The sequence below is a fragment of the Hylobates moloch genome, unplaced genomic scaffold, assembly GCF_009828535.3.
Source record: "Hylobates moloch isolate HMO894 unplaced genomic scaffold, HMol_V3 SCAFFOLD_13, whole genome shotgun sequence".
Classification (NCBI taxonomy): domain Eukaryota; kingdom Metazoa; phylum Chordata; class Mammalia; order Primates; family Hylobatidae; genus Hylobates; species Hylobates moloch.
The window spans coordinates 36,175,334-36,198,255 of record NW_026652288.1 but is presented as its reverse complement, the minus strand read 5'-3'; the positions used below and the strand labels follow the sequence as shown (position 1 = coordinate 36,198,255).

The 22,922-nt window shown below is 49.1% G+C and overlaps 2 protein-coding genes across 2 annotated transcripts in view; one reads left to right on the top strand and one right to left on the bottom strand.

Moving 5' to 3' along the window:
• The window catches only part of LOC116480035 (cytochrome P450 2G1), an 88,863-nt gene extending 88,117 nt beyond the window's left edge, over positions 1–746 (bottom strand). Inside the window, exon 1 of the mRNA XM_032172008.2 lies at positions 678–746. Coding sequence (XP_032027899.1) covers positions 678–746 — 69 coding nt within the window. The remainder of the gene's footprint in view (positions 1–677) is intronic.
• A 2,016-nt stretch (positions 747–2,762) lies between these two features.
• Positions 2,763–22,531, top strand: AXL (AXL receptor tyrosine kinase). The gene is made up of 10 exons (XM_032172007.2): positions 2,763–2,903; positions 3,512–3,603; positions 8,732–8,827; positions 8,961–9,038; positions 12,831–12,923; positions 13,326–13,447; positions 14,079–14,188; positions 16,919–17,078; positions 17,957–18,093; positions 20,331–22,531. Exons 3-10 carry the CDS (start codon positions 8,782–8,784, stop codon positions 20,680–20,682), a joined length of 1,098 nt encoding a protein of 365 aa, XP_032027898.2. The 5' UTR covers positions 2,763–2,903; positions 3,512–3,603; positions 8,732–8,781; the 3' UTR covers positions 20,683–22,531.
• Positions 22,532–22,922: the final 391 nt, after the last annotated feature.

Below are 22,922 nucleotides of genomic sequence, written 5' to 3'. Positions count from 1 at the left end.
TGGATATATGGAGGGTGGATGGGTGGGTGGGTCAATGGATGAATAGAGGGTGGTTAGGTGGGTGAACAGATAAATGACTGGATGGTGAGTGGATAAATGGATGGGTAGATGGATGGGTGGATGGATGGATGGGTGGATATATGGTGGGTGGATGGATGGATGGTTGGATATATGGAGGGTGGATGGGTGGGTGGGTCAATGGATTAATAGATGGGTGGATAGGTGGATGAACAAAAGATGACTGAGTGGTGAGTGGATACATGGATGGGTAGATGGGTGGATGGATGGATGGATGAATGGATGGTTGGATAAATGGATGGATGGACAGGTGGATGGATTTGTGAGTGGATGAATGGATGAATGGATGGGTAGAAAGGTGGATGGATGGATGAATGAGGTATCCTCCTTACATCCATCCCTCTCAAATATTTCTCTAACAATTCTCAAACATTCCTCCTACACCCATTGTCCCCTCTGGGCACTATTAAGGCCCCCTCTTGTAACTCAACCCACTAGCCTTCAATACTCCTCTTTTTCTTCACATACCCTTTCCACGCTCATTCCACCCTCCTTTCACATACATCCCATTATAATCCATTCCTCCCACATGACTCCCAAGGCCCATTGCACAACCATACTTCTCATTCACAAACTCTGCACACCTTGTACGAACTTACCATACCTTCCACATTGCAAACACTGAAAAACACTGTCCACAGCTTTCCCACACCCGATTCTCCTTGCATGCTTACCCCACACTCCACAGACATCATTCCCTCACCCTTCACTAATCCCAACCCATCTCACTCTGCACACTTGCCCTGAACCCCTTGCACACTCAGCACATAATGATCTTTATTTCTTACACACTCCATTCCACCCCTGCCCTTTTTACACCCCCTTTCTGTGCACCCCATACTCCTCATCTGCCCTTCTCACATCTTTTGCATGCTCACTGCACACTTCTCTCACACTGCAATTACATCCTTAAAATTCCTTGCTCACTCCTTGTATCTAAGACTTCATGAATACTCTTCCCACTTCACACACATCCAACTTTTCCAGCAGCCATCCAACCCTGTATATGCTTACCGTGCCCCTTTGGATATTTATTTCACCCTCATTCCTTGCTTTATGGAAACCCTTGTGGCCGGATGCAATGGCTCACGCCTGTAATCCCAGCACTTTGGGAGGCCTGAGACAGGTGGATCACCTGAAGTCAGGAGTTCAAGACCAGCCTAGCCAACATGGCAAAAACCCATCTCTACTAAAAATACAAAAATTAGCTGGGCGTGGTGGTGCGAGCCTGTAATCCCAGCTACTCGGGAGGCTGAGGCACAAGAATTGCTTGAACCTGGGAGGCGGAGGTTACAGTGAGCCAAGATCATGCCACTATACTCCAGCCTGGGCAAGAGAGCAAGACTCTGCCTCAAAAAAAAAAAAAAAAAGAAAGAAAGAAAGAAAAGAAAAGAAAAGAAAAGAAAATTAGCCAGGTGGCACAGACCTGCAGTCCCAGCTACTCAGGAGACATCGTGAAACCCTGTCTCTACCAAAAAAAGAATACAAAAATTAGCCGGGCATGGTGGTGCACATCTGTAATCCCAGCTACTTAGAAGCTGAGGCAGGAGATTTGCTTGAAACTGGGAGGCAGAGGTTGCAATGAGCAGCAACCGGGCTACTGCACTCCAGTCTGGGTGAAAGAGTGAGACCCTGTCTCACAAAAACAAACAAACAAACAAAAAAAGAGACAAAGAAAACCCTTTTGTAGTCATTGCATTCTCCTCAAAAGGTATTCCTTAGTCCTTTGTCCACAAGCCTTGCCCTCCTTGCGCACGCTTCATGCACCATCCTACACTGCAAGGATCTTCTTCCCCACTCACCTGTTTATCTACACTCTAGTCCACCCTCCTTGCACAATCATCACATTTCTCACACTAACCTATGCTACTTGAGATTTCTCCACACCCATCTCATGTTCATCTAGCCCTCCTGGCACACTCATAACCCGTTCCACACATTTCTCCCTCCCATTCCACACTCACTGCACACTCCTCAAATATCCATTCCACTCTTCTGTTTTTTTGGATCTCGGTGGCATAATATTTGGTAGCTTAAAGTAAGGAAAACTACAAATGCCCAAACAGGGACTTGAACCTTGGACCCTCAGGTTAAAGGTCTGATGCTCTACCGCCTGAGCTATCTTGGCACTCTCTTTTTTTTTTTTTTTTGAGATGGAGTCTTGCTCTGTCACCCAGGATGGAGTGCAGTGGCCCAATCTCGGCTCACTGCAACCTCCACCTCCCAGATTCAAGCGATTCTCCTGCCTCAGCTTCCGAGTAGCTGGGATTACAGGTGTGCACCACCACCCCAGCTAATTTTTGTATATATATATTTTTAAGTAGAGACAGGGGTTCACCATGTCGGCCAGGCTGGTCTTGAACTCCTTGCCTCAAGTAACCCGCCTGCCTTGGCCTCCCAAAGTGCTGGGATAACAGGCATGAGCCACCACACCTGGCCTCCATCCCACTCTTAACTCACCCATCCTACAACTTTCACACACTTCTGCTTTAACGTGCACTTGTATCACATCCATTGCATGCCCTGTCCAGCCCAGCCTCTTCAGATATGTGAATGCATCCATCACACACCTCATCAAGTATGTGCACGTCTTTGCCGAGGGCTTCTGCCTTCCTCTGACATCACCCCTTTGGGTCCCAGAGAGCTGGATCCAAGGCCTCATCCATGACCTGTTCCTCATACCCCCTGATAGTGAAGGAACCTTCAGCTCCTGCCTTCTCGTGGCCCTGGTGGTATGTACTGCTAGGAGCAGTCGTGGCCGCTGCCTGTGTCCTCATCTTGGCTCTCTTCCTTGTCCACCGGCGAAAGAAGGAGACCCGTTATGGGTGAGTTGGAACCACATGGGGAGGCTGTGTGGCCTGGGATGGAGAGGCTGGAGGCAGGGAGGCCAGTGAGGAGGCTGGTGCAGGAGGAGTGATGACTAAGAATCGGAATGAGGGCAAGGGAAGCCAGGTGCGGTGGCTCACGCCTGTAATCCCAGCACTTTGGGAGGCTAAAGCAGGTGGATCACTTGAGGTCAGGAGTTTGAGACCAGCCTGGCCAACATGGCGAAACCCTGTCTCTACTGAAAAATGCAAAAATTAGCGGGAAGTGGTGGCACACGCCTGTGGTCCCAGCTACTTGGGAGGCTGAGGCACGATAATCACTTGAACCCGGGAGATGGAGGCTACAGTGAGCTGAGATCGCACCACTGCACTCCAGCCTGGGTGACAGAGTGAGACCCTGTTTTCAAAAAAAAGAATGAGGGCAAGGGGGTGTGTGGAATGAATGGAAGGCAGAAGGTAGCTGCCCAAGACATGGGCAGAGAGGGCAGGCAGATGCTAATGCTAGCAGAGAGGGCAGGCAGGGCTTGAGGCTGAGATGGTGCTTGCTGGTTGAGTAGGGGGTTCCACATGGTTTTTCCCTGCCCTCACCTACTCCCCCTCCCCCCCAGAGAAGTGTTTGAACCAACAGTGGAAAGAGGTGAACTGGTAGTCAGGTACCGTGTGCGCAAGTCCTACAGTCGTCGGACCACTGAAGCTACCTGTAAGTGAACCCTATGCCCCACTGCCCTGGCCTGGGTCTAAAGGCTGTAAAGAATCTGGCCTGCTGGGCTTCTGTAGATGTGTGAGCCAAAAGTTTCTGAAGGCCTTGGGATACTAGAATGTCAGAACCACAGACCCTAGAAATAACAGATTTGTGGAACCACAAAGAACTTTCAAGGAATAGAATCTTAGACACAGTAAACCTTAGAAACACCAAGGCTGGGGGGGGAAGGGGGGAGGGACAGCATTAGGAAATATACCTAATGCTAAATGACGAGTTAATCGGTGCAGCAAACCAACACGGCACATGGATACATATGTAACAAACCTGCACATTGTGCATATGTACCCTAAAACCTAAAGTATAATAAAAAAAAAAAAAGCAATTAACTTGGGAACACAAACACATCCCCAATCTACTAAATTCGGAACATTCTCAGATTATAGCAAAAAAAAAAAAGAAACACCAAGGCTGGGTGTGGTGGCTCATGCCTGTAATCCTAGCGCTTTGGGGGGCTGAGGTGGGAGGATCACTTGAGCCCAGGAGTTCGAGACCAGCCTGGGCAGCATGGCGAAACCTTGTCTCTACCAAAAAAAAAAATTAGCCAGGTATGGTGGCGTGCCCCTGAACTCCCTTGTACTCCCTGTTACTCGGGAGGCTGAGGTAGGAGGATCACCTGAGCCCAGGGAGGTCGAGGCTGCAGTAAGCCGTGATCACACCACTGCACTCCAGCCTGGGTGACAGAGCAAGACCCTGTCTCAAAAAAGAAAAAAAAATAAAAGAAAGAAAAGAAACACCAAACCTCAGAGCCATTGGATCTTAGAAGATGTAATGATGATGATAATGATGAAGATAATGACAATCAAGAAGAAAACGATGATGATGATGAACTAACGTTGAGATTAGATGGTGATGATGTGATAATAATCGCAGGCAACCCTAGCACTACCTATGTGGCAGGCTCTGTTCTAAGCATTCTACATGTATCTCCTCGTTTAACCCTCAGAGCAACCCAAGGACACGGGTTTCTTTTTTCTTTTCTTTTCTTTTTTTTTTTTTTTTTTTGAGACAGAGTCTCACCCTATCACCCAGGCTGGGGCACAGTGGCACAGTCTCAGCTCACTGCAACCTCCACCTCCCAGGTTCAAGCAATTCTTATGCCTCGGCCTCCCGAGTAGCTGGGATTACAAGTGCATGGTACCACGCCTGGCTAATTTTTGCATTTTTAGTAAAGATGGGGTTTTACTAACCCTGTCTTTGTTGACCAGGCTGGTCTTGGAACTCCTGGCCTCAAGTGATCAACCTGCCTTGGCCTCCCAAAGTGCTGGGATAACAGGCGTGAGCCACCACGCCCAGCCAGAGGTGGGTTTCTTATCACCTTCACTTCACAGATGAGGCAGCTGTGGCATAGAGTGGTTAAGTCATTTGCCCAAGGCCACACAGCTTGTAAATTGGATAGCAATTTGAACCCAGGCACTTTTGCTCTGAAGTCTATACTTTTTTTTTTTTTTTTTGATGGAATCTTGCTCTGTCACCCAGGATGGAGTGCAGTGGCTTGATCTTGGCTCACTGCAACCTCCGCCTCCTGGATTCAAGCGATTCTTCTGCTTCAGCCTCCCAAGTAGCTGGGACTACAGGCGCATGCCACAATGCCTGGCTAATTTTTGTATTTTTAATGGAGACATGGTTTCACCATACTGGCCAGGCTGGTCTCGACCTCCTGACCCCGTGATCCACCTGCCTTGGCCTCCCAAAGTTCTGGGATTACAGGTGTGAGCCACCTCGCCCGGCCTGAAGTCTATACTCTGAACTGCCACACTCTACTACCTCTTGGAATTATAAATTGGTAGAGAGATAGAATCTATCTTGGCCTGAAAAATTATATGCATGTACTCTACACCCTTATACTTTTGAAATCATAAAATCTTAGAACTATAGACTCTCCATTAGAAGGCTGGAAAGGGATGCAAGGTCTCAGCTAAGGAGGGGATCTCAGAGGCCCAATCAAATGTCTTCTTTCGGCTGGGCGCAGTGGCTCACGCCTGTAATCCCAACACTTTGGGAGGCCCAGGCGGGCAGACACTTGAGGTCAGGAGCTCGAAACCAGCCTGGCCAACATGGCGAGACCCTGTCTCTACTAAAAATACAAAAATTAGCCAGATGTAATCTGTAATCCCAGCTACTTGGGAGGCTGAGGCAGGAGAATCGCTTGAACCTGGGAGGCGGAGGTTGCAGTGAGCTGAGATCGTGCCACTGCACTCCAGCCTGGGTGATAGAGCAAGACTCCGTCTCAAAAAAAAAAAAAAAAAAAAAGGAATCTCATCTTTCCAGTTAGGGAAACTGAAATCCAGAAAGAAAATGGAAGAGCTAGGTCTCTTCCTAGCGCACAGCGAGAAAGCCGCCAGAGCCCCAGGGGGATGTTTGGAAAGGGCTGGGAAAGACATTTATTTAAGAAGAGAAGGAAGAAGCAACGATGTCCCAGTGATTTAACTGAGTAACATACAGCAGCCATTCTCAGGGTGTGAGCCTGGTCCCCTGTGGTCCCAGAGACCTTTGCAGGGGGCCCAGAAGGTCAAATCTATTTTCATACTATTACCAAGACATTATTTGCCCTTTTGCTTTCTCATTCTCTCGTGAGCATTCAGCGCAGTTTTCCAGAGGCTCCCTGACATGGGATGATGTCATCTGACAGCTGATGATCACTCTGACAGCTGATGGACCTTGTGCTTGTATATTCTTGTTTTAAAAATCTATCAGGCTGGGCGCAGTGGCACATGCCTGTAATCCCACCACTTTGGGAGGCCAAGGTGGGCGAATTGCTTGAGGTCAGGAGTTTAAGACCAGCCTGAGCAACATGGTGAAACTCCATTTTTACTAAAATACAAAAACTAGCTGGGTGTGGTGGCGCATGCCTATAATCCTAGCTACTTGGGAGGCTGAGGAAAGAGAATCGCTTGAACCCGGGAGGCGGAGGTTGCAGCGAGCTGAGATTGTACCACTGGACTCCAGCCTGGGCAACAGAGTGAGACTCTGTCTCAAAAATAAATAAATAAATAAATAAATAAATAAATAAATAAATAAATAAACCTGATAGGTTTTCTTTTGAGGCCCAGGAGTTTGAAACCAGTGTGGGCAACATGGCAACACCCCATCTCTATTAAAAAAAAAAAAAAAACAAACACAAAAATTTGCCAGGTGTGGTGGTGCACACCTATAATTCCAGCTGCTCAGGAGGGTGAGGCAGGAGAATCACTTGAACCCGGGAGGTGGAGGTTGCAGTGAGCTGAGATTACACCACTGCACTCTAGCCTAGGCAACAGAGCGAGACTCGGTTTCAAAAAAAAAATTTTCTTTTTTTTAGAGATGGGGTCTGGCTATGTTGCCCAGGCTGATCTCCAACTCCAGGCCTCAACTGGTCCTCCTTCCTTGGCCTCCCAAGTTGCTGGGATTACAAGCGTGAACCACTGTGCCCAGCTAGTTTTATTTTTGAATACAGAAATATTGGTATATATGTAACATAAACAAAAGCTCTTTCTAGTCCTCAATAATTCTAACAATGTAAAGGTGTCCTGGTGTCAATTTGTTTGAGAATGATTATATAACAAAGAAAATGGATAAATTACAATTACATCCAACAACAACTAAATTAAAACTATTTCATAGACATCATGTTGAGGGAAAGAAGCCAGACACAAAAGAGAATATACTATGTGATTCCATTTTTATAACATTTCAAAACTAATCGATTATAACAGAAATCAAGAAAGTGGCTACCCCTAGGAGGGCAGGTCATGTTCTGTTCTTGGCCTGAGTGCTAGTTACACATTTGTGTTTGATTTGTGAAAATCCACTGAGTTGGCCGGGCGTGGTGGCTCACGCCTGTAATCCCAACACTTTGGGAGGCCAAGGTGGGCAGATCACCTGAGGTCGGGAGTTCCAGACCAGCCTGACCAACATGGAGAAATCCTGTCTCTACTAAAAATACAAAATTAGCCCGGCGTAGTGGCACATGCCTGTACTCGGGAGGCTGACGCAGGAGAATCGCTTGAACCTGGGGGGCGGAGGTTGCGGTGAGCCGAGATTGCACCACTGCACTCCAGCCTGGGCAACAGGAACGAAACTCCATCTCAAAAAAAAAAAAAAAAAGAAAAGAAAATCCACTGAGTTGCTTACTTATGATTTGTGCAGATTATACTTCAATAAAAAGAAATATTTTTGTGTGTGTGTTTTGTTTGAGACGGGGTCTTGCTCTGTCACCCAGGCTGGGGTGCAGTGGCATGAGCTCGGCTCACTGCAGCCTCCACCCCTGGGCTCAAGTGATCCTCCAACCTCAGCCTTCTGAGTAGCTGGGACTATAGGTGCATGCCACCACACATGGCTAGCTTTTGTATTTTTTTGGAGAGACGGGGATTTGCCATGTTGTCCAGGCTGGTTTTGAATTCCTGGACTCAAGTGATCCACCGGCCTCTGCCTCCCGAAGTGCTGGGATTACAGGCTTGAGCCACTGCGTCCAGCAAAAGAAATATTTTTATTTTATTTTATTTTATTTTATTTTTGAGACGGAGTCTTGCCCTGTCACCCAGGCTGGAGTGAAGTGGTGCGATCTCAGCTCACTGCAACCTCTGTCTCCTGGGTTCATGTGATTTTCCTGCCTCAGCCTCCCCAGTAGCTGGGACTACAGGCATGTGCCACCACACACAGCTAATTTTTGTATTTTTTTGTAGAGACAGAGGTTCGCCATGTTGCCCAGGCTGGTCTTGAACTCCTGGACTCAAGTGATCCACCTGCCTCTGCCTCCCAAAGTGCTGGGATTACAGGCATAAGCCACTGTGCCTGGCAAAAGAAATATTTTTAACAACTGGTACAGCAGGGCACTGACCCATCAGGTGCCCACTGGAGCAAGAGTGTGGCCAGGCTTTACCCCTTTAGTTCCCTTTGAGGGAAGGTTCAGGGGGTCCAGAGGAGGAGCTGGGGTGGAAGTGGCGGGGTGCTCAGGGCAGTAGCTAATTTTAAATTAGTGCAGAAGTATGTCAGTGTTTCAACAATGGGTCTATCCCTACTGGCGAGTGAATGTCACCTGAATGTCAGCCCTGCCCCATGACTCTGTCCACCCCAACCTTGCATGCAGTGAACAGCCTGGGCATCAGTGAAGAGCTGAAGGAGAAGCTGCGAGATGTGATGGTGGACCGGCACAAGGTGGCCCTGGGGAAGACTCTGGGAGAGGGTGAGTCCCCCCGCAGCATACACACATCCTTCTGAACTTCTGAGATCCTGCACTTCCACACTCCCATCTAACTATAGGAAATACAGTGCCCACGGGCCCTCTGAGGTCAATGTCTCCCTCTGGCCCCCCACAGGAGAGTTTGGAGCTGTGATGGAAGGCCAGCTCAACCAGGACGACTCCATCCTCAAGGTGGCTGTGAAGACGATGAAGAGTGAGTTATGCGCACACGTGTAGGACCCCCAGCCCCTTCCCTATGCCCCTGAGACAGAAGAGAGCAGAAAAGTTAACAGCAAGTTAGCCATAGCCTAGAACTTCCGGTGTTTCCAGATAGGCAATGGAGCCCCTGCCAGGTACCTCAATAGAAGGAACTGAATATGGGGAGATTAGTACAAAGGTGGGAGATGGGTTGAAGGAACAACTGAGGACAGGGAGGGAAACCAGAGATGAGCAGCAGCAGGAAGTCACTTCCCCCACTAGGCCTGAAGGGGAGAGGGAGCAAGTGGTGTTACCAGAATCCACAGCTAGGGACACCAGGCAGGAGCTGGTATCACAGAGTTAGAGGCTGCTCTGTGGGAGCTAAAAACCCAGAAGAGCACTTTGGGAGGCTGAGGCAGCAGATCGCTTGAGTCCAGGAGTTTGAGACCAGCCTAGGCAATATGGTGAAACTACATGTCTATGAAAAAAAATAATAGTAACAAAAAATTAGCTGGGCACGGTGGCACACGCCTGTAGTCCCAGCTACTTGGGAGGCTGAGGTAGGAGAATCGCTTGAGTCTGGGTGGCAGAGGTTGCAGTGAGCTGTGATCATGCCACTGCACTCCAATCTGGGTGACAGAGTGGGACTTTGTCTTAAAAAAATAAAACACACATGGCTGGGTGTGGTGGCTCACGTCTGTAATCCCAGCACTTTGGGATGCCAAGGCGGGTGGATCATCTGAGGTCAGGAGTTCGAGACTGGCCTGATTTACTTAGTGAAACCCCACCTCTACTAAAAATATAAAAATTAGCCAGGCGTGGTGACAGGCGCCTGTAATCCCAGCTACTCGGGAGGCTGAGGCAGGGGAATCACTCGAACCCAGCAGGCGGAGCTTGCAGTGAGCCGAGATCGTGCCACTGTACTCCAGCCTGGGCGACAGAGCGAGACTCCGTCTGAAAAAAAAAAAAAAAAAATTAAAACACACACACGCACACCTGGGAGACACAACCACCACCAAGGGAATACCAGAAGCAGAGAGAGGGTGAAATACCCTGGCTTCTCCCTTTCTCCCCACTACCTGCCAGTATCCCATCAGGGCCTACCTCCCATTGGCAAATCCCAAGAGGAAACCACTAGGAAAGGGAGCCTGGGAAATGTAGTTTTCAGGGGCCGGCTCACTGTGATACATAGTGGAGCGGGAGAAGCTCTAGAATGAGGCATACCTGGCTGAATCATTTACCAGCTATGCGATCTCAGGCAAATGACTTTCCCTCTCTGAGTCTCCCACTTGTCATCTGGAAAAAAGGACCCTAATGTCCCCACCTTCCAAAGCTGTTGTGAGGCAAAGCACTTCATGCTGAGGGTGGCAAGTAGGACATGCTTGTTAATGTGGACTAGGACTATATTATTTACATTGTCAGAGAGGGCAGGAGCCATTTCAGGGTTACACAGCATAGGAAGTCCAGGGCTAAGTTCTTCACACGCAAGGAAGGAGAAGCATAGGGGGTTCAGATTGGGGCTGGTGGTGAGTAGAGAATGATCGTTTCTGAATTACGGGGCTTAAAAGCTTGGGCTATGAAGTCATTACCCACTCATTCGTTCATTATTGAGCACCTCCTGTCTACCGGGTTATTTTGTTTGTTTGTTTTGCTTTGTTTTGTTTTGTTTTGTTTTGAGGAGGAGTCTCTGCTGTCTAGGCTGAAGTGCGGTGGCGCGATCTCGGCTCGCTGCAACCTCTGCCTCCCGAGTTCAAGCAATTCTCCTGCCTCAGCCTCCCAAGTAGTTGGATTACAGGCGCGCGCCACCACACCCAGCTAATTTTTGTATTTTTAGTAAAGATGGGGTTTCACTATGTTGGCCAGGCTGGTCTCGAACTCCTGACCTCAGGTGATCTGCCTACCTCGGCCTCCCAAAGTGCTGGGATTACAGGCATGAGCCACTGCACCCAGCCTCAGGTTATATTTTTTGTTTTTTTGTTTTTGTTTTTTGAGACAGGCTGTCACCAGGCTGGAGTGCAGTGGCATGACCTCAGCTCACTGCAACCTCCGCCTCCCAGGTTCAAGTGATTCTCCTGCCTCAGCCTCTTGAGTAGCTGGGACTACAGGTGTGCGCCACCACACCCAGCTAATTTTTGTGTTTTTAGTAGAGACGGGGTTTCACCATGTTGGCCAGTATGGTCTCTATCTCTTGACCTCATGATCCACCTGCCTCGGCATCCCAAAGTGCTGGGATTACAGGTGTGAGCCACCACACCCGGCCTATGTTTTCTGTTTTTTGAGACAGAGTCTTGCTTGTCACCCAGGCTGGAGAGCAGTGGCAGGATCACAGCTCACTGTAGTCTCAACCTCTGAGGCTCAAGCGATCCTCCCCACTCAGCCTCCCACTGGTAATAGTCTTGGCCTGGGTCTGAATCCCAGCCGTGCAACCTTGGGCAAGTCATTTTGCCTCTGTGAGCCACAGTGTCCTGAACTGTTAAATGGGATGATACTTGTATGGGTCCCCAGGGCAGGTAGAGAAGTGCTGGGAAGCAGCCTGGGTGGTTGTGAGCAGGTGAACCCTGGAGCCAGACTGCCCGGGTTTGAGATCTGCCTCTTCTACCTCCAAGCTGTGTGTTCCCTTAGGCAGACTCCTAACCTTTTTGTGCCTTGCTTTCTTCATCTTTAAAATAAAGATAGGCCAGGGACAGTGGCTCATGCCTGTAATCCCAGTGCTTTGGGAGGCCGAGGTGGGAGGATCACTTGAGGCTGGGAGTTTGAGACCAGCCTGGACAACATAGCAAGACTGCCTCTCTTAAAAAATTGGCTGGGCATGGTGGCTCACACTTGAAATCCTAGCACTTTGGGAGGCCAAAGCAGGCAGATCACTTGAGGTGGGGAGTTTGAGACCAGCCTGGCCAACATGGTGAAACCCCGTTTCTACTAAAAATACAAAAATTAGCTGGGCATGGTGGTGCATGCCTGTAATCCCAACTACTCGGGAGGCTGAGGCATGAGAATCACTTGAACTGGGGAGGCAGAGGTTGCAGTGAGCCAAGACTGCGCCATTGCACTCAAGCCTGGGGGACAAGGGCGAAACTCCATCTCAAAAAAAAAAAAAAATTATCCGGGATGGTGGTGCGTGCCTGTGGTCCCAGCTACTCAGGAAGGCAAGCCTAGGAGTTCGAGCCTACAGTGAGCTGTGATTGCTGTGATCGCATCCATCCTGGGTGACAGCACAAGACCCTGTCTCAAAAAAAAAAAAAAAAGAAAAAAACAATGAAATGGGAATGATAATAGTAGCACCTGAGATTAAATGAGTTAATATATATAAAGTTGGCCAAGTGTGGTGGCTCACGCCTGTAATCCTAGCACCTTGGGAGGCCGAGGCGGGCAGATCATGAGGTCAGGAGATCGAGACCATCCTGGCTAACACAGTGAAACCCCATCTCTACTAAAAATACAACAAATTAGCCGGGTGTGGTGGCATGCGCCTGTAGTCCCAGCTACTCGGGAGGCTGAGGCAGGAGAATTGCTTGAACCTGAGAGGTGGAGGTTGCAGTGAGCCGAGATCAAACCACTGCACTCCAGCCTGGGCAACAGAGTGAGACTCCATCTCAAAAAAAAAAAAAAAAATATATATATATATATATATATGTATATATATATATACACACACACACACACACATATAAAGTGCTGAGTATGGTGCCTGGTACTTACTAATCATGTTTGATGAAGATGAGTGATGATGATGATGATGGAGTGGAGGTAGAAGGAGAGTCCTCCCTCTCCTCCCCTCCTCCTCACCCACCTTTCTCTCTCCCTCAAGTTGCCATCTGCACGAGGTCAGAGCTGGAGGATTTCCTGAGTGAAGCGGTCTGCATGAAGGAATTCGACCATCCCAACGTCATGAGGCTCATCGGTGAGAGAGGGGCAGATTCAAGGGGTCTACAAGCCCCATGGGGGCCATAACAGAGGGAAGAGCCCTGCTTCTGGCCCTGGGAAGATCAAACTTCCAGGCTTCCTGCTCCCGCTCCTTCAGGGTCAGCAAGCTTCCCCCTCCTAGTCTCCCTCAGCTTGGAATGCGACCTCTGACCATTCCCAGAAATAGCCGACCTCCCCAGGAGGGCTCCGGAAACGTCCCTGGGAACTCTGCTGGAAACGGCTTCTCTGCAGCTTGGTCCTTGCCACCGCCACTACCCCCCAAACAATATGGTGGCCAGATTGGATGGGGAGTGAGAAGGAGAGGCTGGAGGCTGGCTGGTGGGGGGCTTGGCTTCCCCTTCTGCCCAGCAGGAATGACAGGGCTACCTGGGGGGCTCAGGTGTCTGTTTCCAGGGTTCTGAACGAGAGAGCTTCCCAGCACCTGTGGTCATCTTACCTTTCATGAAACATGGAGACCTACACAGCTTCCTCCTCTATTCCCGGCTCGGGGACCAGCCAGTGGTAAGGGGCATTTAATCATCCAGTCTACGAATATTAACTGAGCATCTATCAGGTACCCAGTGCTGCTCAGACCCTGGGAAGACTAGGGTGACCAGGAGCTTGCTCTCCTGGAACATGTCTTCCAGCAGGGGAGGGGCGGACGATAAACAAGCTAATAAATACCTAAGCGAGATTATTTAAATGTTTAAGTGCTAGGAAGGAAATACAGTAGGACGGATGATAAGGAGGCCAGGCAGTGAATTTGGGTGGACGTGGAAGATCTTGCCGAGGAGGTGACTGTGAAGGAGTTGGGGCTGGGGGGATGTCTGGAGATCTGGGCAGGAAGCGACCCCAACAAAGTGCACAGCATAGGCAAAGGCTTGGATGTAGGAATAATCATCGTTTGTCTGAAGACCAGACAGGAGTCTGGTGGGAGTGTCAGTCAAGGGCAAGAACATAGGCGATCAAGTCCAAGAGGAAGGCTGGAGCAAGTTTATAGGAACTTGCAGGCCATGGAGAGGGGTTGGGTTGAATCGTCAGGGCCATGGGAAACCACTGCGGGCAGAGCTAGGCTTGCACAGAGGGATGGAGGGAAGAGGGATCGCATCAAGGACTCTGTTGACCTCTCCTCCCACGTGCCTTGGCTCCCCAGTACCTGCCCACTCAGATGCTAGTGAAGTTCATGGCGGACATCGCCAGTGGCATGGAGTATCTGAGTACCAAGAGATTCATACACCGGGACCTGGCGGCCAGGAACTGCATGTGAGTGCCTTTCAGGGACACCCCCCGCTGCTCCTGCACTCCCTGAGGGAGTTCCCTCCCTCCTTCTTAGGATGGAAGCAGGGCTAGACACCCACGGAGGGCAGGTCAGAACTCAGGACCAGGAAAGTCAGTAAGGGGGTCTGGGAAGGCTTCCTGGAGGAGGTGAGTCCTGAACTGAGATCTGGAAGGAGCATTTGGATGCGGAGAGGGAAGAGACCAGAAGGTGGGCTCAGTGCACAGCATGAGGTGAGCAGAGGGGCTGAGGTGACCGATGGGGGTGGGGACACATGAGCTGCATCTCTGTCCCGCTCCATGCTGGGTGTCTTGCCTGGGGCTGCCCTTTGGAAGCGGCCACACTGGATAAGGAAACCAACTCTCCACCAATGGACAAGCAGAAAATATGCCAGACGGGGCGCAGTGGCTCACGCCTGTAATCCCAGCACTTTGGGAGTCCGAGGCGGGTGGATCACTTGAGGCCAGGAGTTCGAGACCAGCCTTGGTGAAACCCCCTGTCTACTAAAAACACAAAATTCAGCCAGGTGTGGTGGTGTGTGCCTGTAATCCCAACACGAGAATTGCTTGAACCCAGGAGGTGGAGGTTGCAATGAGCCGAGATCGCATCACTGCACTCCAGCCTGGGCGACAGAGCAAGACTCTGTCTCAAAAAAAAAAAAAAAAGAAAGAAAGAAAATAGTAACCTGTAGTCCCAGCCATTCCCAAGGCTGAGGTGAGAGGATTGCTTGAGCCTCAAGACCAGCCTGGGTAACAACAACAAGACACCATCTCAAAAAAAAAAAGAAAAGAAAGAACAAAAAATCCCCCAAAAGCCAGAATAGAAGGTAAGGGGAGGGTAGAGCGTGGAGGGAATGGAACCACAGAGTTAGAATATTAGCCTCGGCCAGGTGCAGTGGCTCACATCTATAATCCCAGCCCTTTGGGAGGCTGAGGCGGGAGGATCACTTGTACCCAGGAGTTCAAGGCCAGCCTGGACAACATAGTGAACCCTGTCTCTACAAAAAATTAATTAGCTGGGCATGGTGGTGTATACCTGTGGTCCCAGCTACTTGGGAGGCTGAAGTGGAAGGACTGCTAGAGCCCAGGAGGTTGAGGCTGAAGTCAGCCATGATGGTATCACTTCCCTACTGCCTGGGCAACAGGGCAAGACCCCATCTCAAAAAAAATTGATGTATATTTTACATACACTAAAATATACACATCATATATGTGCAGCTCAGCTCAATGAATTTTTATGGGTATAGACCCATGTAACCACTAGATCAAGGTAAAGAATATTTCTTAGCCCCAGCAGGCTCCTTCATGCCTCTTCCTCTTCCCAATCACTACTGCCAAGTGGTACCTACTATCCTGACTTCTCAGTGCTAGTTTCACCTGTTTTGAAGTCATACAAATGGGATCATGCAGTTTGTACTGCTTTGTGTCTGGCTTCTATGGCTCAGCATGATGTTTTTGAGATGAATCTGTGGAGGGGTAGTTTGCTCTTTTTCTTTGCTGTGTGGTATGGTATTCCATCATATGAATGTCCTGTGGATTTTCTTTTCTTTTTTTCTCTTTCTTTTTTTTTCTTTCTTTTCTTTCTTTTTCTCTCTCTCCTTTCTTTTTCTTTCTTTTCTTTCTCTTCCTTTCTCTTTCTATCTCCTTCCATCCTTCCTTCCTTCCCTGCCTCCCTCTCTCTTTCTTTCCCTTTTTTTCTTTCCTTTCTTTTTTGTTTTGACAGAGTCTTACTCTGTCCTTTAGGGTGGGGTGCAGTGGCATGATCACAGCTCACTGTAGCCTCCAGCTCCTGGCTCAAGATATCCTTCTGCCTCGGCCTCCTAAGTAGCTGGAACTACAGACATGTGCCACCATGTCCAGCTAATTTTTAAATTTTTTTGTAGAGACAGGGTCTTGCTTTGTTTTCCAGGCTGGTCTTGAACTCCTAGCCTCAAGTGATCCTCCCGCCTTGGCCTCCCAAGGTGCTGAAATTACAAGCTTGAGCGACTGTGCCTGTTTTTTTTGTTCGTTTGTTTTGTTTTGTTTTGTTTTTGAGATGGAGTCTCACTCACTCTGTTGCCCAGGCTGGAGGGCAGTGGTGTGATCTCAGCTCACTGCAGCCTCCGCCTACTGGGTTCAACTGATTCTCTTGCTTCAGCCTCCCAGGTAGCTGGGATTTCAGATGTGCACCAACACACCTGGCTAATTTTTGTACTTTTAGTAGAGACAAAGTTTCACCATGTTGGCCAGGCTGGTCTCGAACTCCTGACCTCAAGTGATCCACCTGCCTTGGCCTCCCAAAGTGCTGGGATTACAGGCACCAGCCACCGTGCCCAGCCATGTTCTGTTTCTTAATCTGGGTGCTGGTTACATGGGTATGTGTGTGTGTGAAAATTCAGTGAGCTGCTCACTTATGACTTGTGCACATTTCCATATGTACAGTATACTTCAAGAAAAAAAATTTCATCAAGGAATCAAACCCAAGGAAGGACCTTAGAATCTAACAAAGAGCCAAAGTTGGGAAGTCCTGAGGAAGCCCTTTGTCCCATCCTTACTTGACAGAGTGAACAAGAACTAAAGCAGTTCCCTTCTGGACTGGGATGAAGGTTTGGGAGACAGATGCCCACCCACAGCCAGGACAGTGAGGCGAGGAGGTGCAGATGTGTCTGAGAGCTAGGGCAGGCTTCCTGGTGGAGGTGACCGATGCCCTGACCCTGTTCCTTTCCCCAATCCAAACAGGCTGAATGAGAACATGTCCGTGTGTGTGGCGGACTTCGGGCTCTCTAAGAAGATCTACAATGGGGACTACTACCGCCAGGGACGTATCGCCAAGATGCCAGTCAAGTGGATTGCCATTGAGAGTCTAGCTGACCGTGTCTACACCAGCAAGAGCGATGTGGTATGTGCACCCCCTCCAAGAGTGGGGAACCATGGGAGGGCATGGCCTGACCGTCACACACTACGCCTGGGTGGCTGTGGATGCAAGGGGTCACAGGGACAGGTGGGCTTCCCTTTGTAGGGGCTTGTCCACATGGGCTGGGCATGTCCTGGGGTATGGTGGGCATCTCTGAATAGTGGTGTGTACATGCCCAGGATAAATACAGGCTCACGTGTGCATGGTAGCAGTGTAGACAGTTTAGGTTAGAAGAAGCTGCAGTGATTATGCGTGCATGTGCACACACTCATAGAATGTGGACAGCCAGGGTGTGCAGAGTGGCCCATGAGCTCATGTGTCCATGAAGTGTGTATATGTGTGTGATGGTGAACATGTGTATGCATCCACAAAACTTACTTATTCATGTGTATACCCATGTCAAATACTTTATATATATATTTTTCTTTTTTTGAGATGGAGTCTCGCACTGTCACCCAGGCTGCAGTGCAGTGGCATGATCTCAGCTCACTGCAACCTCTGCCTCCCGGGTTCAAGCAATTCTCCTGCCTCAGTCTCCCGAGTAGCTGGGATTACAGGTGCCCACCACCATGCCTAGCTAATTTTTGTATTTTTAGTAGAGACGGGGTTTCACTATATTGGCCAGGCTGGTCTCAAACTCCTGACCTCAGGCGGTCCGCCCACCTCAGCCTCCCAAAGTGCTGGGATTACAGGCCTCAGCCATCGCACCCGGCTAAAGTATTATGTTTCTATGAATACTTGTGACACTCCCAGAGGATGGTTGTGAACATGTGTACATAAGTATGGGTGTACCCATGAACCTGGGTATTGGTGCGGGTGATTCTGTGCAGGAGAGACCGTCTAATTCCCTCTGCCCCTCACAGTGGTCCTTCGGGGTGACAATGTGGGAGATTGCCACAAGAGGCCAAACCCCCTATCCAGGCGTGGAGAACAGCGAGATTTATGACTATCTGCGCCAGGGAAATCGCCTGAAGCAGCCTGCGGACTGTCTGGATGGACTGTGAGGACCCTTAGGTTTCCCCCAACCCAGAATTCATTCCAAACCCCTGACTACCCCCACATGGCCCTCACAGGTCCAGGACTCTCTATAACCCAGAGAGAATCCCTGAGAATGCTGAGTGACTCATTTGCCCCTCACCAATGCTCTGAGTAGGGCCACCACTAGCCAGTGGGGTGCAAATCAGCTAAAGGCACCCTTTCCTCCTTTGTCTGTGTCTGGGATGTGGGCTGAATCAGCCCCCTGGCTCCCCACCCCCAAGCCAGGTATCCTTGGATAGTGAATAACAGCACAGTCTTACCTGGTCGCCCTGCCTTTGGGACATGCACTCCCAGAGACTTCTCATTCCAGACTCCTGAGCACACCACGCTTCCCCCACATGCTCCTCAACACCTGAGACTCTCTGCAAACCCTTCAGTTTGTTTTATTGGCCTTCTCCAGACTCAGGTCTCCTCTGAGATGTTTGCAGGATCCTTTAGGGAATGCTTATCAAACTTTGCAATATTGGAGCATGTGGAGAAGGCCGCGACATTTAGCCAGCACTTTGAGGGTAAAGACAGGATGACTTTGGGTCAGGAGGAGACAGCCTGGGGCGTCAGACTCCTCAGTCCACCTTGGGTACTCCAAGAGCTGAGAGGAGTAAAAATAACAGCTAACATTTTTATAGAACTGACTAGAAGGCACTGTTTTAGGTGCCTGGCATGTGTTAAATCATTTGGTCCTTACCACAGCCATATGATGTAGATAGGTATCATCATGATGCCCATTTTGCAGATGAGAAAACCCAGTCCTGGCCAGGCGCGGTGGCTCACGCTTGTAATCCCAGCACTTTGGGAGGCCGAGGCGGGCAGATCACCAGGTCAGGAGATCGAGACCACGGTGAAACCCCGTCTCTACTAGAAATACAAAAAAAAATTAGCCGGGCGTGGTGGCAGGCGCCTGTAGTCCCAGCTACTCAGAGAGGCTGAGGCAGGAGAATGGCGTGAACCCGGGAGGCAGAGCTTGCAGTGAGCCGAGATCGCGCCACTGCACTCCAGCCTGGGAGACAGAGCAAGACTCTGCCTCAAAAAAACTGAGAAAAAAAAAAAAAAAAAAAGAGAAAACCCAGTCCTACAGGGAGGGTAATTTTTTTTTTTTTTTATTTGAGTCTCGCTCTGTCACCCAGGCTGGAGTGCAATGGTTTGATCTCAGCTCACTGCAACCTCCCAGGTTCTAGCGATTCTCTTGCCTCAGCCTCCCAAGTAGCTGGGACTACAGGCGTGTGCCACCATGCCCAGCTAATTTTTTTTGTATTTTTAGTAGGGACGGGGTTTCACCATGTTAGCCAGGATGGTCTTGATCTCCTGACCTCATGATCCACCCGTCCCAGCCTCCCAAAATGCTGGGATTACAGGTGTGAGCCTCCACGCCCAGTCTGGGAGGGTGATTTATTTGCCAAAGATTGCACAGCTGGTGTGTTTGTTATCTATATCCCCAAATCAAGTAGTTTAAAACAACACATGTGTATTATCTCACACAATTTCTGAAAGTTGGATACTGGGAACAGCTTAGCAGGGTGATTTTGGTTCAGGATCTCTAATGAAGTTACAAAGATATCATCGGGGGCTGCAGTCATCTGAAGGTTGGGACTGGAAGATTGCTTTCAAGGTGGCTTACTCACATGGCTGCAGCAGGAGGCTTCAGTTCATTGCCATCTGGACCCCTTTGTGGCACTGCTTGAGCTTACTCACAACATGGCAACCCAGGAGAAAGTGCAAGGAAGCCGCATGCCTTTTATGACCTAGTCTCAGAAGTCACACACACCATCACTTCTGCAAGTCACTAAGTCCTGCCCATGCTCAAGAGGAGAGGATTTATTCTCCATCTTTTGCAGGGAGGAGGGTCAAAGAATTTATGGACCTATTTTAAACCAGCACAGCTTGTAAGTGGCATAGCCAGGCTTTGATGCAAGTCTGTTCTGGGGAGCTGGGAAGGTCTGTTCTAGCAAAACCTCATCAGAATACTACTCCATACCCAGACAGGTTTCCCGAGACCCTCGCAGCTCCTGAGTCTCCCAGGACCCAACTCAGAAATTCTTGGGAATTCCCAAATCCCCATAGATGGCCTCAAACTGCTGAGGCTCCCTCTAACCCTCTAAAATGCCCCCAGTCCCCTGAGTGTCCTAAGATGTCCCCAGGCTCCCAGAATGCCCCCCTTCTGAGTCCCTGCTCAATCTCCCACCCCTCATTTTGCTGCCCTAGGTATGCCTTGATGTCACGGTGCTGGGAGCTAAATCCCCAGGACCGGCCAAGTTTTACAGAGCTGCGGGAAGATCTGGAGAACACACTGAAGGCCTTGCCTCCTGCTCAGGAACCTGACGAAATCCTCTATGTCAACATGGATGAGGGTGGAGGTTATCCTGAACCCCCTGGAGCTGCGGGAGGAGCTGACCCCCCAACCCAGCCAGACCCTAAGGATTCCTGTAGCTGCCTCACTGCAGCTGAGGTCCATCCTGCTGGACGCTATGTCCTCTGCCCTTCCACAACCCCTAGCCCCCCTCAGCCTGCTGACAGGGGCTCCCCAGCAGCCCCAGGGCAGGAGGATGGTGCCTGAGACAACCCTCCACCTGGTACTCCCTCTCAGGATCCAAGCTAGGCACTGCCACTGGGGGAAACTCCACCTTCCCACTTTCCCACCCCAGGCCTTATCCCCACTTGCAGCCCTGTCTTCCTACCTATCCCACCTCCATCCCAGACAGGTCCCTCCCCTTCTCTGTGCAGTAGCATCACCTTGAAAGCAGTAGCATCACCATCTGTAAAAGAAAGGGGTTGGATTGCAATATCTGAAGTCCTCCCAGGTGTTAACATTCCAAGACTCTAGAGTCTAAGGTTTAAAGAGTGTAGATTCAAAGGTTCTAGGATTCAAAGATGCTATGAGTCTTTGGTTCTAAGGACCTAAAATTCCAAAGTCTCTAATTCTATTAAAGTGCTAAGGTTCTAAGGCCTACTTTTTTTTTTTTTTTTTTTGAGATAGAGTCTCATTGTGTCACCCAGGCTGGAGTGCAGTGGTGCAATCTCGCCTTACTGCAACCCTCGCTTACCTAGTTCAAGTGATTTTCCTGCCTTGGCCTCCCAAGTAGCTGGGATTATAGGTGTGTGCCACCACACCCGGCTAATTTTTGTATTTTTAGTAGAGACAGGGTTTCACTATGTTGGCCAGGCTGGTCCAAAACTCCTGACCTCAAGTGATCTGCCCACCTCAGCCTCCCAAAGTGCTGAGATTACAGGCATGAGCCACTGCACTCAACCTTAAGACTTACTGTTCTAAGGCTCTGACATTCTGTGGTTTTAGATTTTCTGGTTCTAACATTTTTGATAAAGCCTCAAGGTTTTAGGTTCTAAAGCTCTAAGATTCTGATTTTAGGATCTAAGGCTCTATGATTCTAGATGTTTATTTTTCTAGAGTTCAGAGTCCTTAAAATGTAAGATTATAGATTCTAAAGATTCTATAATTCTAGACATGGAGGTTCTAAGGCCTAGGATTCTAAAATTTGATGTTCTAAGGCTCTGAGAGTCTAGATTCTCTGGCTGTAAGGCTCTAGATCATAAGCCTCCAAATGTTGTCTTCTCAAGTTCTAAGATTCTAATGATGATCAATTATAGTTTCTGAGGCTTTACGATAATAGATTCTCTTGTATAAGATCCTAGATCCTAAGGGTCGAAAGCTGTAGCATCTGCAATTCAAAAGTTCCAAGAGTCTAAAGATGGAGTTTCTAAGGTCCGGTGTTCTAAGATGTGATATTCTAAGACTTACTGTAAGATCTTAGATTCTCTGTGTCTAAGATTCTAGATCAGATGCTCCAAGATTCTAGATGATTAAATAAGATTCTAATGGTCTGTTCTGTTTCAAGGCACTATAGATTCCATTGGTCCAAGATTCTGGATCCTAAGCATCTAAGTTATAAGACTCTCACACTCGGTTGTGACTAACTAGACACCAAAGTTCTAATCATTTCTAATGTTGGACACCTTTAGGTTCTTTGCTGCATTCTGCCTCTCTAGGACCATGGTTAAGAGTCCAAGAATCCACATTTCTAAAATCTTATAGTTCTAGGCACCGTAGTTCTAAGACTCAAATGTTCTAAGTTTCTAAGATTCTAAAGGTCCACAGGTCTAGACTATTAGGTGCAATTTCAAGGTTCTAACCCTATACTGTAGTATTCTTTGGGGTGCCCCTCTCCTTCTTAGCCATCATTGCTTCCTCCTCCCCTCCTGTGGGGGTGTGCCCCCTTCAAGCCTGTGCAATGCATTAGGGATGCCTCCTTTCCCGCAGAGGATGGACGATCTCCCACCTTTCGGGCCATGTTGCCCCCCCGAGCCAATCCCTCACCTTCTGAGTACAGAGTGTGGACTCTGGTGCCTCCAGAGGGGCTCAGGTCACATAAAACTTTGTATATCAATGAGCTTCTGTCTCCTCTTGTCTCCTTTTAGCTGTGATGTGGCCCCATTCCCTGGCAATTCAGTTCCCCCATCAGAAAAAAGAAGAGCTTGGTGGGGTCTTGGAATTCTGTCCTCACTAGAGAGGGTAGAAATGAACAGATAGACAAAAAGACACACAAGCAAAGAGATGCAGGTTCTCAGAAATCCCCAGTGAGGAACTGGCATACAGATCCAGGATCACAGACACAGACACACACACACACTGGTCCCCCGCAAAGCAACAGACATACCCGGGAGGACCTGGTCACAAATACAAAGAATGAAATTCTGGATCACAGACACACACACACCTGTCCCCCGCAAAGTAACAGACACATGAATTAATGGACACACCCGGGAGGACCTGGTCACAAA